Raw genomic sequence first — 17,329 nt, forward strand, 5'->3', positions numbered from 1 at the left:
TAGTTCCTGAGTCACCTATGAAGGCAACTCTTTGATCATTGCAATCTCCATATCTATGACAAGAATTACCTGCTGTTCAGGGTCCATAGAAAACAATACTATTCTTCTTCTCTGTGAGGAGGAAATAAAATACATTTTCATGCCTAATTTTTATGATATAGGGCTAAGCTAAGCTAGGCCAAACTCTTGCTCATCTTCTAGATTGTCACCTTTGCCTTTTCACTTCAATCTCTACCTCTGTAATGGCTCTCAAATTCTACTTCCCTTCTCAATAATGGTCAATTTCATTTGCGACATTCCATATTTTATCCCCTTCTTACATCATTGCATCCACACAGATTTACTGAACACTATGAGAATACCTAACAGAGTCACTGAATCTAAGATTTGGAAGAGAACATCCAGGTTACAGGTAATACCCATCCCTACAATTGAAGCATTAATTGTCTCTACAACCTCCCCAAGATGTAAGATTACCCAGCCTCTGCTCAAAGACCAAAAGGGAAAGGGAACTCTAACTCCCAAGCTCATCCATTCCATTTCACATTTCAGGACAGCTCTGTCATAAAATTTTCCACTATATCAAGGCATAATATGCCTCTCTGTAACCTCCCTGCAATCTCTTAGTTCTGGCCTACTGGACCAAGTGGAACAAATACTACCCCTCTTTCATATGACAACCCTCGACACATTCAAAGGTAACAAAAGCATGCTCTACCTCTTTCCTCATCTCCTTAATCCAAAATGAACATCCCTGGTTTCTTTCACTGATTCTCATAGAATCTTATTTTCTATCCACTCTTTTCGTGGATGCACTCTACATTGTCACCAACGTGTGGTGCACTACAATTGATCACAATACTCCAGATATAGTGTGACTGCAGTAAAGCACAGTGGGATTATTTCTTCTTTTTGTTTAGATACTCAACTTAGCATTACCAGATCACAGATCTAGCACTGGAAGGTCCTTCAGAGGTTATTGAATCCAATCTTTTCATTTTACAGATGAGGAAACTGAGGTCCAGGGAGAAGGGCAAGTGACTTCCCAAGGTCAAACACCCACAATCACATTAGGTTTTTCTCTAGCTGCTGTGCCCTAATGTTTACTACTAGAGAGCCTGAAGTTAAATGATCACAAATAATCTGGGCAAACTACCAACTAGGACACTCAGGTTCCTTTTCAAATGAACTGCTGTCAAGTCTGATGTTTTGCAAAGGCGAGCAAAACAAGAAATGCTCATTCTCTCTCTGTCTGCTCACTAGCCAACCCAGCAGTAAAGGGTGATGATTCCTGGAAGAAGAAAGAAAAAGCGGGTGGGACTTGGGCAAAAAGAAAGAGAATGCAAAGTAAAAACCATTTCTGTCTGGAGCTCACAAAAGGACAGGGTTACCCTCAGCTGCAATCTGCTGCTCTTCAGCCTGCCCATCCTGGCGCATCTCATTCTCCTCATTCTGGTCATTGGCCTGCTGGGGATTATTGTTGGGTGCGTTCGGGTTGTTGTTTGGATGATTGTCATTTTCATTGTTGGAATTCTGGTTGCTCACCAGGGCTGACGAAACACCAATCCCCGTACCTGCACTCAGACCAACACGAGCACAACCCTAAAGAAATACATAGCCAGATATCAACGACAAGGGGATGATCAATCCAAATGCCGGGTAAAGTCAAAATTCAAAACATTTTTACCTCCTGATTTCTGCCTAAGACTGAGCTACTCCAAATGTTGCATCTTCCCAAGAAAAGGGGTTTAATGATTTAGAGATGAAAGAAACTGATTCAGGAGCTGCAGGTCTCTTTATGTTGAACTCATATACAAATCTGTCTGGAATCCTTTCGCATATTTTGTATGATTGGATATCCTGATTTTCTAGGACAAAGGATGTGGCAGTATGGTACAGTGGGAAAAATACTGGACTCTGAGCAGAAGATATGTATTCAAGTCCTGGGTCCAAAAATGCTTTAACTATGTGAGCATGGGCAAGGCAATTAGCCTGAGTACTGGTTTGATCATATGCAAAAGGAAGGTAATATTTGTATAAACTAGCTCATGAAGAAAGCACTTTGTAAACTCTAAAAGCACGACAGAAATGTACACTATCACTATTATTATGGTTATTATGGCAACAAAGAAAAAAATTCCCACAGCATATTCTTAGGCCCTATTTCTTATTCCAGAATACTGATATCAAATCCAATTATACATCCATTTCTTATGGCAATCCTTGTCTTATTACAAATCTTTGCTCTTCGTCCAGCAAGTCATACTCCAAAGCAGGATCATTCAGGCTACACAGAATCATAGAATTCCAAAGCTGGAAAGACCTTCAAAATCATCTAGGCTAGGGGTTTGTAACGTTTTTTCTGTCTCAGACTCCTTTCTGGCAATCTGGTGAAGCCTATGCACTGCTTCTCAGAACAATTTTTTTAAAAATTCATACTTGAAGGAAATGCTAAAATTCAATCGGGAGTTAGTGAAAATGATATGTATTCTACCCCCACTCCTCACCCCCAATCCAAGTTCAAGGACCTCTTGAAATCCTAAACCCAGGTTAAGAACCCTGGCTCTAGGCCAACCTAGTCATTCTATAGATAAGGAAACTCAGGCCCAGAAAACAGAAATGACTTTCCCAATGGCACAAAAGTTAGAAGATGCAGAGCTACAATATGAACATAGGTCATTTAGCTCCAAATATAATGTTCTTGAAACTACATTATACTGTAGCTTGGTTCGACCACAGTACTCATGGGAGTGGTAGTAGCTCAGAGCCCATCACCACCTGATGTCTGCATACCTAAACTGCAGGTTCAGTCTTCTCTGGGGGTAAACAAAACCTTTAAAGGTTGAATTTCCTAAGTTACAAAATTTTAGAGCTAAAAGGAATGCTGGCGTTTATATAACAAATACTTTGTTTATAGAGGAAGAGACCAAGGACTACTGGGGGAAACTTCCCCATAAGTTAGCAAGTTCCAGTACAACTGGCTATCTTAGCCCCCAACTCTTGAGTCTCTGAGAATAGGGTTTTCAGGATGGGTGAGTAGGCATGGCAGACAGGCAAATCACAGTCTGGGCTTTGACCTTAACTTGAATGGGAAGTACCCTTTATGGTAAGTTTTCGTCCATCAAAATTAATGGAAGAGTCCAGCGAGTCTTAACTTGTTCCTAACTTTTCTCTTTTTCTCTTATCTTTGTAAATTACTGCGAGCTGTGTATACAACATATCTGCTTAGAATTGAGAAATAATTTAGATCAACCCCCTTATTTTATAGATGAGGAAACTATAAGAACAAGAAAGGAAAAGTGGCTTACACAGCATGCTACTGGCAGAACCAGCAGTAAGACTCAGGTTTACTGATTTCCAGTTTACAGCTTTTTCCACTACCTTATACTGCTTAAACTATTATCTGTATAACTTTCACAGAGTTTTCAGTTCATTCAAAAATTGTTCCTCGATTATGACTTTCAAAAAGTGGACATATTTTTAGAATGCTTGTTGCAGATCATCTTGTTTTGTTTCTTTCCTGAGCTTCAAAATAAGCCAAACAAATACTCCCCGTGTCATCTACCTTGGGCGGTTCTCGAAACATCTGGTCCAGAGAGATAAACTCCAGGCTTGGCAACAACTCAATGAACTGACTAAACGATTCCAGTTTAACTGCATGACATCTCACCAAAGTGAGGTCAACTAGTCGCGTCCATCTTGAATGGTCTGCAGAAGGAAAAGTGAATAATTTCAGGTCTTAAAACTTCTTTAGTCTTGCTTCCTGTTTTAGGCCGCCAAACTGCTGCAGCCAAGTCACAAAAGGTCATCAATGAGACAACTTTTAGAACTGGTAAGAACCACCAGAGAGGTCATCCATTCCAATCTTTTCATTTAGCAGGTGAAGAAACTGTGGGCAAGAGATGTTAAGGGATTTGCCTAAAGTCAGATGGTTATAATCCACAAATTATATAACTGTATTTGGCAGAATACAATTATAATTGGCAGAGCTAGGATTCATACTCAGGCCTTCTAACTCTAAATTTGGTGCTCTTTCCTCTACAAGAGGATCCTTCATTCTTACTGTTTCCCTTTCCTTTGCCCTCCCCTCCTCTCCCCCCAAGCCTATCTATAAGAAAGAGGTCAAAACTAAGGTTTCTAACTCTAAATGCAACATTCTACTACACTACAATGCCTCCACAGCTCTTACCTATGACGCTTCTTGAAACCACCACAGCAAAAAGATCGGTGAGAGCTAGTCTTCTTAAAAACACTTTTCTAGCAACATCAATTTAAACATGCTCCATTGCTACAGCAACCAAATATCAATGTGACCCACAAGTCTCTTTATGATTCCCTAGGGATACGGGGCTGTTAGAATCCAATTTCTGGTATATTAATGTCTGGGTGATAAACATTATTCTAACAGGTTTGTCTTTCAGAATTTTAGTCACAGTGCCCCAAACCCAAAGAGACCTGGTGCCCCGAGAGAGGGGGAACACACTTGTTGTTTAGGGACCTGTTCTGAATATAAAGAGAATTGCAGAGTTAAGAAAAAAGTCCTCCAAACTTGCATACACTTAAAATAAACATGACTGTGGTAAACAAATTAACCTAAAACAGTAATAGTATACGATTATGTTTGGAACTCAAAGGGACCTTAGGTATCATTTGATCCAATCTCCTTTCTCCCCTGATAAATAAAAATGGAGGCGTGGTATAGTAGAAAAAGCACTGAATTTGAAGTCAGAAGACATGAACTGGAATACTGGGTAACTTTGGGCACATCACTTAACCTCACTGGCATTCGGTTTCCTCATCTGTAAAACAGAGGGTTAAGTAAAGATCACGTCAGGTCTCTTCCTGCTCTAAATCCTATTAAGTACTTTGCCCTAGGTAACACAGGTAGTAAGTAGCAGAGCTGATATTTAGCTACAGATGGCACAGGTTTAAGATTCGTAGACTTTAAAGAATTGTACACCTGTCAGCTGTCATTACCTTCCTCATGAGATTATTGTAAGCAAAGTGCTTTATCAAATTCAGCTGATGGAAATGTGAGGCGTTATATTTGCACTACTTCAGAGAACTAGTGTGAAAAAAGCATGACAGAAATGAAAACGGCTGTTAGTCCCTGATATGGGGTATTAAGGAACCTGTAGCTCCAGGATAAAGCAAGATGAATATGGACCATGTTGTTAAACTGGTAAGGAATGGCTTCTAGAAGCTCTAGATACACGGTGGCATCATTTATTTTGACTACACAGTAATAGCTATATCTTTAAGTTTATAGTACCTGTGATCCAATTATTTGGGTTATGCAGATGAGGACAATTGTAAATGAGCAAATATTTGATACAGGAGAAAACCTCATTGACAGCCTTCATCCCGATATCTGTGATAATGCCAGGATTTTCCACAACATCAGCTAAACCATACTTCACCAAATCAGCATTGGTCATTTTGCCTGGAATGAGAAATCAGTGTCAGAAAGCCAAACTCCTAGAAGACAAATAAGGCTGCTTACTTCCTACCTTTAACCTACCCTACATGAAGAACAAGGTTTCTTTTATAACATAAAAAACTAATTTTAATAGCTCGATACTTCAAGGATCCCTAATTTCAACTGTGTGGCTAAACTCTGTACCAATATTTCATCTACATTAGAAAGCCTTCCAATACCTCTTTATGCCAATTTTTCAGTTGCTATGGATAAATATATTTATCGCTTAGTAGTCAATGCTAAGTGACAAGTCTCTCCACACTTAGCTAAGCTAATTCTCATACATGAGGCACACCTTCACACCATAATGAGGAATGGAACAAAGATTCTTAATACTGAGAAATACAAATAAGAAGAATTTCACTTTCAATCGTGAAAGGAATAAAATTGAAGACAGAAAATGAATGTGACATCTAACAGCCCCCAAAGAATAGATAAAAAATATACCGTATTGGCCAAAATATAAGGTGAGGTTTTCAGTTCTGGATTAAAAAAGAGTAAAATAAAATTCTAATAATATAACTAAGCTCACATTCAAGAACTATACCCGTGGGAATCTAACATTTGGATTATAAAAACAGGGGGCTCAAAATATTTCTTAAAGTTTCCACCAGGGAGCTCCAACTATTCCCTCTGTAACAAAACAGGTGTCCAAAACAGCCCCCGAACAGAAGGCTGTTGCCTCAGCTGATTTAGGCAGCTTTCTACCACCAGGGCCCAGCAGAGGGAAAAAAGAACATTTTTCCCAGTGGAAGCCTGGGTCACTGCAGGCTTCTGAGAGGGTCCCCCATCTGTTCATTAGTAGAGAATTACAACACAGTAGTGTGCAACCAGTTGAAGTTAACTATATAATCTAAATAAGAGAGTGTGAAAACTGGAAGGAACTTTCTTTAGAGATCATGTAATTTAATTCCTTTATTTGATGAGGAAACTAAGACTTAGACTGGCTAACTGATTCACCCTTTGCTTTCATGGAGAAATTATATTTTTTCAGCTCCTTCAATCCTCACTCGTCCCTGTCACCTGCAAGCATCTCTCTCATTCTGGATACAACCTGCTTTCTTCTCTCCACAGTTAACTTCAATCCTCCTGTACCCAAGTGTCTCCCTGAACTACAATGCTCAATGTTTTCCGTGGGTACTTATAGTTCAGATCTTGTAGCATATGATTCTTTTCTAGGAGGAGAGTGTGATATAGCAGAGAGAGTAATGGATGTGAAGGCAGAAGACCAGGATTTGGTTCCTGATTATCCTACTTTACCTATGGGACCTTAGGCCAGCAGTATCATTTTTCTGGGATTCAGTGTCCTCATGTGCAAAATGAGGGGATTGAATAAAATGAATGTTATGTTCCTTTTCAACTCTAATGATGTAAGAAGCCACGTGATATAGAAGGAAGGACACTGAGCGCAATCAGAGCACCTGGTTAGAATCCTAGCTCTGCTACTCCCTCTCAGTGTGACCTTGTACAAGTCACTCTACTTCCCAAACCTCAGTTCCCTTATCTGTAAAGTAAGGAAATTTGACTAAATCTAGAAATTATGATCTTTTCCCTTATTCAACCTATGGTCCCTCAAAAATTCCAAGAATCACTTCACTTCAGGGAAGGATAAAGCCTATCTCTCCTCTCTGGGTCTTCTCTTTTTCAATTCAATTAAAAAAGCATTTATTATGCACTAATTATGTGTATAATACGAAAACAAAAAATGAAATCAGTCCCTGACCTTAAGGATACAACAGGTATACAGGCAAGTAAATACAAGATAATTTCAGGAGGGAGAAAACACTGATAACTAGGGGAATCAGGAAGTGCTTAGGTAGATTAGGTAGAAAGTGGTACCTGAACATGGTCTTGATGAAATCAAAAGATTCTAAAGGACGAGATTAGGAGATACATTCAAGGTACATGCCTAGGTCAAAGGCATGGAGGTGAGAGAGATGACATTCTTGGGCATTAACTCATTTGCACCCCTCACAATATATAAAACACCACAATCAGCCTCCAAAGGCTACCCTCAATCTATAACTTTTTCCCCATTAAAGCGGGGGGGGGGAGAGGTGGGGAAGAGTTTAATTTGTTACCTTCTTTCCTAGGCCTTTTTTACAAGTCTTTTCCTGAAAGGGAGGGTTAAAGTGGAGTATTTAGAAGAGGAGGCTAGATGGAGAATTTTTAGGGGGTTGGGAGAGCAGCAAAATGATCTAACAGAAATAACACTGAACTCGGCATCAAAAGACATAGATTCAAATCCTAGCTTTGACCCTAATTAGTTGTGTAAAATTGGGTGAAGTGTTTTCAATTCATCTCTCCAGGCCTCAATTTCCTCATCTAAAAAAAATTATTAATAATTTTTATAAGGCTATTATGAGAAAGGCATTTGGTAAAGCTTAGAACCCCAAAGAGTTGTTAGTATCATAAAATTTAGGGCCAGAAGGGATCTTAAAAGATCATCTGACATAAGTTTCCCCTTTAGTAGAGAATTAAACCAAGGTTCCAGGTGATGGGCTTGTTCTTGAGTCCAATAAGCTACAGAATTGCAAGTCCAAATATAGTGCTCTTTCACTATATCACGCATATTCTAGAGGAGTGGCCTCACATGCCCTTTTCAGGCCATATGTTCTTTTTTTCCTTTTTTTTTGATGAGGCAATCAGGGTTAAGTGACCTGCCCAGGGTCACACAGCTAATAAGTATCAAGTGTCTGAGGACGGATTTGAACTCAGGTCCTCCTGGCTCCAAGGCCAGAGCTCTATCCACCGAGTCACCTAACTGCCCCTAGGCCATATCGTTTCAAGGGCTGCTCTAAAACCTGTCTCAGGAGGGAGACCCTTGGGATGACTTCAGGAAAGGAGAAGGGGAGAAGGGTGGAGAATTGAGAGATGAGAGTTCAAAGTCTGGAAGTCCAGCTTCCAAAACTGGGCAAATCTGTCTGCAGTGATTATGCAGAAAAGAATGAAATTATAACAAAGTCAAAATATCAAAGAAATCACAATGCCAATTTTAAGACCAAGAGTGCCAAAGAAGCAAATACTTATTTAGCTGCTTTTAAAAATGTTTTTGGGTTATAAAAAGACACAAAGCTCCTAAGGAGGTCATTACAGATGTACAGCATCCCAATTCAGAACCAGTCCAGGATGGTGTAAAAGGATGATGGGTTAAAGTGGATTTGCTCTGTAGAAGACTAGCTTTGAGCAACAATTTCCAGACTATTTAGAAAGAGATCAGTTTTTCCACCTAATGCTATATTCTCATTTTATATAAAAGACATAATTATACTTTGAATGCGGACCAGATGTTAACACTTTTTGCTAACACCATTTAATAACTGTGCATACACAAAAGGTAAGAAATAATTGTAAAATCAATTGGAAATTAGGAAGGATACACAACACTTAAGTTAACTTTCAACCAAGGGAACTAAACTCCCTCTTTTGTACTACTAGCATAAATCTTACCATATTACTTCATCTGCTCAGAACCCTAAAATCTCTCCTAACTTCCTAACAGGTGAAGTTCAACCTCCTTAGCTTTGTATGCAAAGACCTTGATAATGTTGAGTGAGACAATGTAAACAGTGTGAGATCTCTCAGATGGACTGAGTGTAACAGTTTTGTAGACTATTACAAACTCAAGGTTGGTTCCGCTAGCCTGAATAGGCCCAAGTTTCAAGTTCCTAGAAAACACATGATCTGTACTGTTACATTAGTATTAGGTAATGGCTAATGCTAAATAAGGATAAAATAGCTAGGACTGGTAGTATTATAATGATTTAATATATAATATAATAATTGTTTCTGGGGTAGATTTTCGCGTTTTAGATTGTAAGGCTGAAATTCCTGTCCAATGGGAATTTACAGCCAGTGATGGGTGGGTGTCTCTGCATTAGGACTATATAACCTTTGTTCTGACCCTTGTGCTTTGCCTCGCTTCACTCGGACTGCCGGACGAAGTAGACGTCTGCTTCTTGCGAGAACGTAATAAATCTTTCACTTTATACCTAGAAAATCTCCAACTGTTATTTCTGGGTAACTGTAGCACACAGTATGGTATTACTGCTCTTTCTAGCCTTACTGCAGCCACGGTTAACATAATACACAAATAGCCATCCTTATTGCACATTCTATGCTTTTCCTGATTCTGCTCCTTCTTTTCCCTATGCCTGAGATGTCCTCCATTCTATCTGTTGAATTTTCACCATCCTTTAAAATGCTGCCTCCCCTCTTTTAATCAATAGTGATCTTTTTACTCCTCAGAACTTCAACAGAATTTTGTTTGCACCTCTTTTCTACACTCATTATGCAATATGGAATATATAAGTTGTTTCTGTGTGATATCCCCTTAGTTATACTGAGAATACAATGAGGGCAAAGAAGGTACCTGATCTCAATTTTGTTATCCCCAGTACCCAAATGGTACTTTGCATATTGTAGGCTTTTAATCAATCAGTGGAATTACAGAATTTGGGAGTTGGAAGGTACTTCAAAAGCCACCTTTATTCAACCTATAAAAAAAATTGAGTAATCCATTCTACAACAGCCTCCATTTACGACTCCTCTAGTAGTAAGGAACCCACTGATTTTGCCTCCCAAAGCAGCCTATTTCAATTTTTGCCAGCTCAAATTGTTACAAAGTTTTCCCTTAAATCAAAACTAAATATGCCTCTTTAGAACTACTGCTCCAGTTCTACTACCTGGGCTGTAATTCCTTTCTATCGCCACCCCCTCTTTCTCCTGCTTTTCTTCTGAATTCAATTTAACAAACTTATTAAGTACCTACTAAGTGCACAAAACAGGGAATACAAAGACAAAAACAATGGCTCAAGGACCTTAAATTCTCAAGCCTAACATTCCTGATTCCTTCCAGAAATCCTTATAAGGCTGCTACACTCAAGGCAAAGCCACTAATCCCTTTAACAACTTGATCAATCTCCTTAGGACCCATTCAAGATCTTTTTAAATTATGAATTGAATTGCCTCACTTTAAAATGGCAAGAGAATGTTAGGTGTGAATTTCAAGAAAAACAATGAATTAACTCTGGATCTTTTTTCAGGCTGGTAAAAATATGGGGCAAGGAGGTACAGATTTCTTGCAAAATAAAAAAAATATGCCTTTTCTGAGCATTTAACTAATGTGGTGAGAAAATAAGTTCGTGCAATGTATAATGACTTTGATGAGTATACCTGAAGGGATGACTTCCCAATTGCAGGTTCTAGGTTGTTGCTGTGAACAAGCCTTTCAAAGACAACCTGCAGAAAGAGCGTATGGACTGCTTGCTCACTGAAGATCATATTCTAACACCATCTGGAAAAGTCAAGAAACCCTCAGTGGGTTTACTGTGTGAATGGCTACTGCAGCATGGAATGGATGCTTATTTGAGAGTACTATTACAGGCTTCAAGAAACGCAGCATAATAAACGCAAATGGAAGACAAACTGTGGGAAAAGGAAGCTTCAGGGCAAAAGGGCTTAGGCAGTGAGAGAAAATAAGGAAATTGTGCAGGCAACATTTGCAAACAACTCTCTTCTGCTTATCTGTTGTTTGTTGGTGATGTTGTACTGATTAATATTTTGATGTTTCACATGATAGGTCCACAGCAAATACAGAAACCTACCAAATGCTCTAATTTTACAATGTTTTCCTATAAGACAGAGCTAGAAGAGACCTTAAAGATCATTCAGTCCAACTCCTTAATTTTACAGATAAGGAAACCTCTTCTTTGAAAAGCAAAATCATATTAGGTTTGAGATCACCTTATATATGGGACAATACGGTATATCAAAACTTTGGGATTCAACTGCTAAGGTTCAAGAGAAGCAATCTTAGGGATAAGACAAAAGTAGAATAAGTCTTACACTGCAGTAAAAACTCATCTACATATCCCAAGTGGAGGGTTTCAAACTGTGGGAACTCCAATTCTGCCATCTTAAGTGCAGAAAAGACGCCATCTTTGGTTAGAGAAGGCTGGATTCTAACTTCATGTAACCTAAGAAGAAAGGAATACAAAGATGAGATCAAAGAAAGTCAAGTAAGGTTTCACTAAAGTCACAGACACCTTTTGTAAATCATTTATGAAAATAGTTCTTTCCAAGGATCATCACTATACATCACAGAAGCCAACCAAAATAATGAAGTTGATTCCATGGATACCAAAGACAAATCCCCAGAGTGATCACTAGACTTTCTCACTACTCAAGTGTCATCACAATTTCAGTTGGTCTGGGCCTCCTGTAACAAAGTTGTCCATATTTACACTGAGAAACAATGAAGAGAATGGTGGTATTTAGATTTCCCCTTCCTTCTAACACAGGAAGTTGCTGCTTTAGTAAAGAGCCTGAAATAGTCTAAACTAGTCACCCTTCATAACTTTTATAAAGCAGCTAAGTCACTGTGGATTATTATCTATTTTTTTTTCAGTAACTTAAGCAGTACTCTTCAGAACCTTGTGGTCAAGTCCTACTTGAAAAAATTGTTCCATTAGCAACCCAAGAGGAAAAATGGTGTGTAATTTCTCCAAGGGAAACATGAGAGGAATAAAGAAGACATACATACCTTCGAGCAGCAGTGATGATGAGGTAGCCAAGATCTACTTCAAGAGCATTCTTGCAAGCTCCCAAAACAATAGTGTGCAAATTTCTAAAACCACCTGGACAAGGCAAGGGAGGAAACAGAGAATTAAAAGCATGCTTTTCTTCTGACCAATCAGCTTGTTACTTCAAACTTTACATTTTAGGCACGACAATGGTATATATACAAAATTATTATAGTCAGTGGAAATCAAACCAGCACTCCTGTTCAAGCCTGCCAATTGCTAAAGATGGATTACAATAAAGGCTACTTCCTAAAAAATGTTGGAAATGGACACTGATGCAACGTTTCCTAAAGAAAGCTAGTGAATTGTCAAGAGAGAAATTTTAATAGAAATTTCATGAATTTGCAGACTTCTGGGTAATGTGTGAATCATAAGTCAACAAGCATTTATTAAGTGCCAAGAACTATGCTAAAGACTAGGGGGAAAAACCAGTCTCAAAAAATTATTTAGAACAAGACAAATTCAGGATAAATTAGTGATGATTTCAGAGCAAAGGGTTAAACTAAGGTTATAGAGGACTGGGAAAGGCTTCTTGTAAAAGGTGGACTTAGTGACATTAGGGGGATTAGTAAATCAGGGAAGCCAGGAGGCAGAGATGAAGGCAGTCTTAAGGCATGGGAGACAGCCAGCAGAACTATCTGGAACCAGAATGTCACTGACTCGTAAAGCAAGTAGAAGGGAGAAAGGTATAAGAAGACTAGAAAGATAGGAGGGAACTAGGTTATGCAGGGCTTTTAATGCTAAGCAAAGGATCATATCCCTTGTTCCCTGAGGTAACAGAAAATTACTGGAATTACTGAAGAGGGGCAGAAGGTGATATGGTCAGACCTCTGCTGTATGAAAATCAATCTGATAGGTGAATGGAAGACGGACTGGAATAAGGAGACATTGGAGGCAAGACGACTACCAGAAAGCCACTGCAATAGTCCAGGCATGAGGTCATGAGGGTCACTGCACCAGGCCTGGCCTCTGTTAGCCATGCTAACAGAAAAAGCAGCTTATACAAGAGATACTATGAAGGTAAGATTGATAGGACTTGGTAACCAATTGGATGTGGGAAAGTAAGAGGGTGAGGAGTTGAAGATGATCACTTCTGAGTCAAAACTTGAATACTGTTGCAACAAGATCAAGAATAACAGTTATGGACTTTCCATTCCCTTACCTGATGTTAGTCTTATTCATTCAAAAGACATTTATTAAGCTTTATGCTCAGAGCAAGACAAAAATAAACAAGTTCCTGCCCTTGAGGAAGTTTTAAAAATCTAGAAGGCTCTCTTTACTGGCATGCTTTAAACTTCAATACTTTAACTTCAATATTACTGACACAGATCACAACTTTCTCTTACACTCTTAATAACTGGTCTTCATGGGTTGCTGTGGCCAAAAAAGGTTTTTTTACCTCTAAAATTTTTAGCACAATGTCTTACAGGACAACCTTCTAGCAATGAATTTTTCTGCATTTAACTAAGCAAGTCCTCAAATTATAGTCACAAAGTCCATTCTGAGGCCCATACATGAAGCCCTTCTTCCTTGGTAGTGGCCATCTAGTGTTTGCATAACTGCTATGGCTTTTCAGAATGTATAATCCCCTCCATGCAGCTTTGGAGGATTTGAGCATACCTTCAATTATTGAAAGGTATTAATCAAGGAGTGACTAGGGTTAAGCGGTCTCTGACTTTCTTATGAGGTCCTCATGTGTAACCTCAGCTCTCTGAGCTTATACCCTAGTAATCAATCCGTTTAAGTCACAACATTGTAGAAAGAATCCTAGACTTGAGAATTAATAGACCTGGGTTTGAATCACAACTCATACTTATCAGCTATGTAAGCATGGTCAAATCACTTAACCTTAGCTTCATCTTTAAGATGGGGAAAACAACATTTGCACCAAGTACAGGACAGTTGTGAAGAAAGTCTGTAAAACTTAAAACCCCAAAACAACAAATATGAGCTGTTATTATCAATTTTATGGTAATGTTTTGAATAGCTACTAATCTCTAAATACCTCCCACTTAGACTTAGGAAGCCCACTTCCTTCTCCTTACCTCCTATAACCAAGCACATTTTTGTTTTTGGTCAGGACCTATGATTTCTTCAGTGACAAGAGATTCTGTTGAGAAAACTGTATTCCCCAATGCAGAATGGCAACTTTTCTGCAACACACAGTATTCTAAGTTTATCTGGAACACTGCGTGGTTAAATGCCTTGCCCAGAGCCACACAGTCAGCATGAGTCTTCTTGACCTGAAAGCCAGCTCTCTAGTCACTGCTCCATGCTGCCTCTCAACCAGACATGCATATACCAGAGTTACTTAACTCATAAAGTATTTTCAGAAGACTCATGTTCTTCCTAGTGTTTTAATGAAAATTGCTCTAAATTTTCTTTTACATGTTAGCACTATTGCTCATGCTATGATACCTTCTCTTTACTCATACGCATCTTGAATACTTGAACTTTGATTTCTAGCTTTAAGCATAAAACTTAAAATTATATGCAGCATCACAACTTCTGTTTGATGTCTGAAAGCTAAACCTGCTTACACTTTCACTCATACGCTATCAACAAGAAGGGTATTTTTAAGTCGATTCTACTTTGCATGGTCACTGGATATCTGATAGGTTAGGATTTCCTAGTTTGTGTAAGTTGCTTATTTGGTTGATGATGATTTTAATTCCCAACCCATTGTGTGGACCACTCAGGGAGAACTAATGAAAGAATATTTGTTAAACAAGATGGGCAGGTATGAAACAATCCCTGGAGAGAGTACCAACATCTCTGAAAGCAAAAAGCTTCTTTCCCTTCCCCCAAACCGATGAAATCAAAAGTTCTTGGCATAATGATATAATTACAACCAATATGATTTTATAATAATTTCTATTATCATGAATTTTGTTAATTATTTTACTACAGATACTTGCTAGCTGGGGTCAGAATGTTAATGCCTTACCATATGACAATTTTTAATCCTTTAACACATTTCATTAATAATTAATAATGGTTATTTTCCTAAACGTATTTGATGTATCACATGAAAGGTAGAATAAGAGATTTGAGTTGCAAATCCCAAGTCATGAAACTCTGAAGTCTTATTCAACCAAGCTCTAAATGGCACAAAAATATATCAAATAGAATTTCTAATACACAGCCTCAAGACATGATTCAATGTATCAGTAATCAAGCAACAAGCAAGAAGAAAAGGTCTCTTGCTCCACTTCTTTTCAAATGACATAAGAAAGGTTTGATTAGTAACAACTGATTTCTATCACTTTTAAAACGAATGACCTTTAAAAAAAATGAAGCTGCAGAAGGAAATTAATTTTTTACTGGTCTTCAAAGACTGCACAATACTAAAGAATAAATGAAAGAACCATACCTGATCGCCAACTGTCTTCAACTACATGCTGGATGAGACCTCCAAGAAAAGGAACTCGAACCAATTCTAATTGTTCCAAGTTTCGGGCAGAAGCTAATCCTGTTACCAATGGGACATACTTCAAAGAGTTTGTAGGCCCTGGGGGAAAAAAAACCCCACAACATAACATAATGATATGACAGTGGCGGCAGTGGTGGTGGTGATAGCTAGAATTTATATGGTGATTTATTTAAAGTTTGCAGAGCACTTCACAAAATTTTCTTATTTTATCCTCACAACAACCCTGCGAAGTAGGTAGTTATTATCTCCACTGTACAGCTGAGGAAACTGAGGTAAACAGAAGTTAAATGACATGCCCAGGCTCACACAGCTAAGTATGTATCTGAGGGCACATTTGAACTCAGGTCTTTTCAAGGTTAAGTCCAGCTTTCTACCTACTGAGTCACTTACCTGTTTCTATGTAACTTTTAAGATGAACAGTGGAAACTTACTTTTCAGGATTTATTTTCAAATGTGTGCCTGCAAATACAATCGTAGGAGTTTTAGAGAGCCTAAGTCCAAACTTCTCATTTTGCAGATTCAGGAATTAATGATCCAAAAGATGAAGTGACTTCATCCAGGTCACATTTCCAGCCTCAGTGTGCTGACCTCAGACTAGGCCTCTTTTCAAATAACTTCCTCAAAATTTTATGTGTGCCTCAAAATGACACAAAAGTGGCTGGGCCTCCATAATGATATTTCTCCTTGCAATAAATAGTCAGAAGGCTCTGGACGTTAATTCGGGCTCTGCCATTTACTCATAAGTGACTCTTGAAGCCTCAATTTCCTCCTCCCGTCATAAAATCAGAAGTCGGACTCGATGATTTCTACTATCCCTTCATGCTCTAAAATCCCATGCTTCCAGTTAGCCTGCTAATGACCTTGTTCTCAATATGCAAAAACACATCTGAGTGAAATATGAAGACTATCCATGGTGTTCCTTCTATATTCCTTCAGCACAGTTACAACTGTGATTCTATACTCCTGACCAAGTCAATGAACAATAACCAAATAAACATTTTTGAACAATTAGCTGCCAGACATTGTGCCAGCAGGATATAAGAAATTTAAAAAGCATATAGCTTAAAACCCCGAAACAATTATCAAGTGAAACAACAAAGAATACAAATAATCCACTGGCAAAACATAAAATGTAGATACGTTTTGAACTAGATGACCTATGTGATCCCTTCCAACTGTTACATGCCATAACTCTATGACTCTAAAGTACTACCAGGGGTCAGAGAAGGGACATAGTCACAGAAAGCTTCATAGAAGATGCAGTATGATTGTTTGAAGTAGAGGGGAACTTACAAATTTTCTCCTCTAATATGTGTATCATATAGGTTAAAAAACTGAGGCCAAGCGTGATTAGGTAATTAAGTGTGTCCAAAGGACACCTTGTGAATTAGTGGCAAGGTGAAGATAGCACAACATAATCCTAGGCAGGTAAGGTCAGAACCAATACGGCCATGTAGGGGATAGTGAAGAAGTAGGACTAAAGCAGAAGGTAGATGGAGGCAGCTAGGTAGCACAGTAGATCGAGCCTTGGGTCTGGAGTCAGGAAGACCTGAGTTCCAATCCAGCCTCAGACACTGAGCAAATCACTTAATCTCTGTTTGCCTTAATCCAATGAAAAAGGAAATGGCAAACCATTCCAGTATCTTTGCCAAGGAAACTCCATGGAAAGCACTGGTATACTATGGTCCACAGGGTCACAAAGAATCAGATATGACTGAACAGCAAAGACACAGAGGAACTCAGAAGGCATAACAAAGAAAAAGCTTCTCTTTTACAGAACATGGATAATGAGGAAATTTGTCTTGTGTCATTTATTATTTATAATGGGTTTTG

The 17,329-nt window shown here is 38.6% G+C and overlaps 1 protein-coding gene across 4 annotated transcripts in view; it reads right to left on the reverse strand.

The window, feature by feature from the left end:
• FBXO38 (F-box protein 38) overlaps positions 1 to 17,329 on the reverse strand; it is a 110,396-nt gene that overhangs the window by 40,567 nt on the left and 52,500 nt on the right. For all 4 annotated transcript variants that reach the window (XM_020969110.2, XM_020969108.2, XM_020969107.2 and 1 more), the window contains 6 exons: positions 15,437 to 15,574; positions 12,024 to 12,117; positions 11,327 to 11,457; positions 5,273 to 5,443; positions 3,566 to 3,708; positions 1,392 to 1,602 (listed from right to left, as the gene is read on the reverse strand). In XM_020969110.2, coding sequence (XP_020824769.1) covers positions 1,392 to 1,602; positions 3,566 to 3,708; positions 5,273 to 5,443; positions 11,327 to 11,457; positions 12,024 to 12,117; positions 15,437 to 15,574 — 888 coding nt within the window. The remainder of the gene's footprint in view (positions 1 to 1,391; positions 1,603 to 3,565; positions 3,709 to 5,272; positions 5,444 to 11,326; positions 11,458 to 12,023; positions 12,118 to 15,436; positions 15,575 to 17,329) is intronic.

The sequence above is a fragment of the Phascolarctos cinereus genome, unplaced genomic scaffold (genome assembly GCF_003287225.1).
Source record: "Phascolarctos cinereus isolate Bilbo 61053 unplaced genomic scaffold, phaCin_HiC Scaffold_2;HRSCAF=192, whole genome shotgun sequence".
NCBI classification, from domain to species: Eukaryota; Metazoa; Chordata; class Mammalia; order Diprotodontia; family Phascolarctidae; genus Phascolarctos; species Phascolarctos cinereus.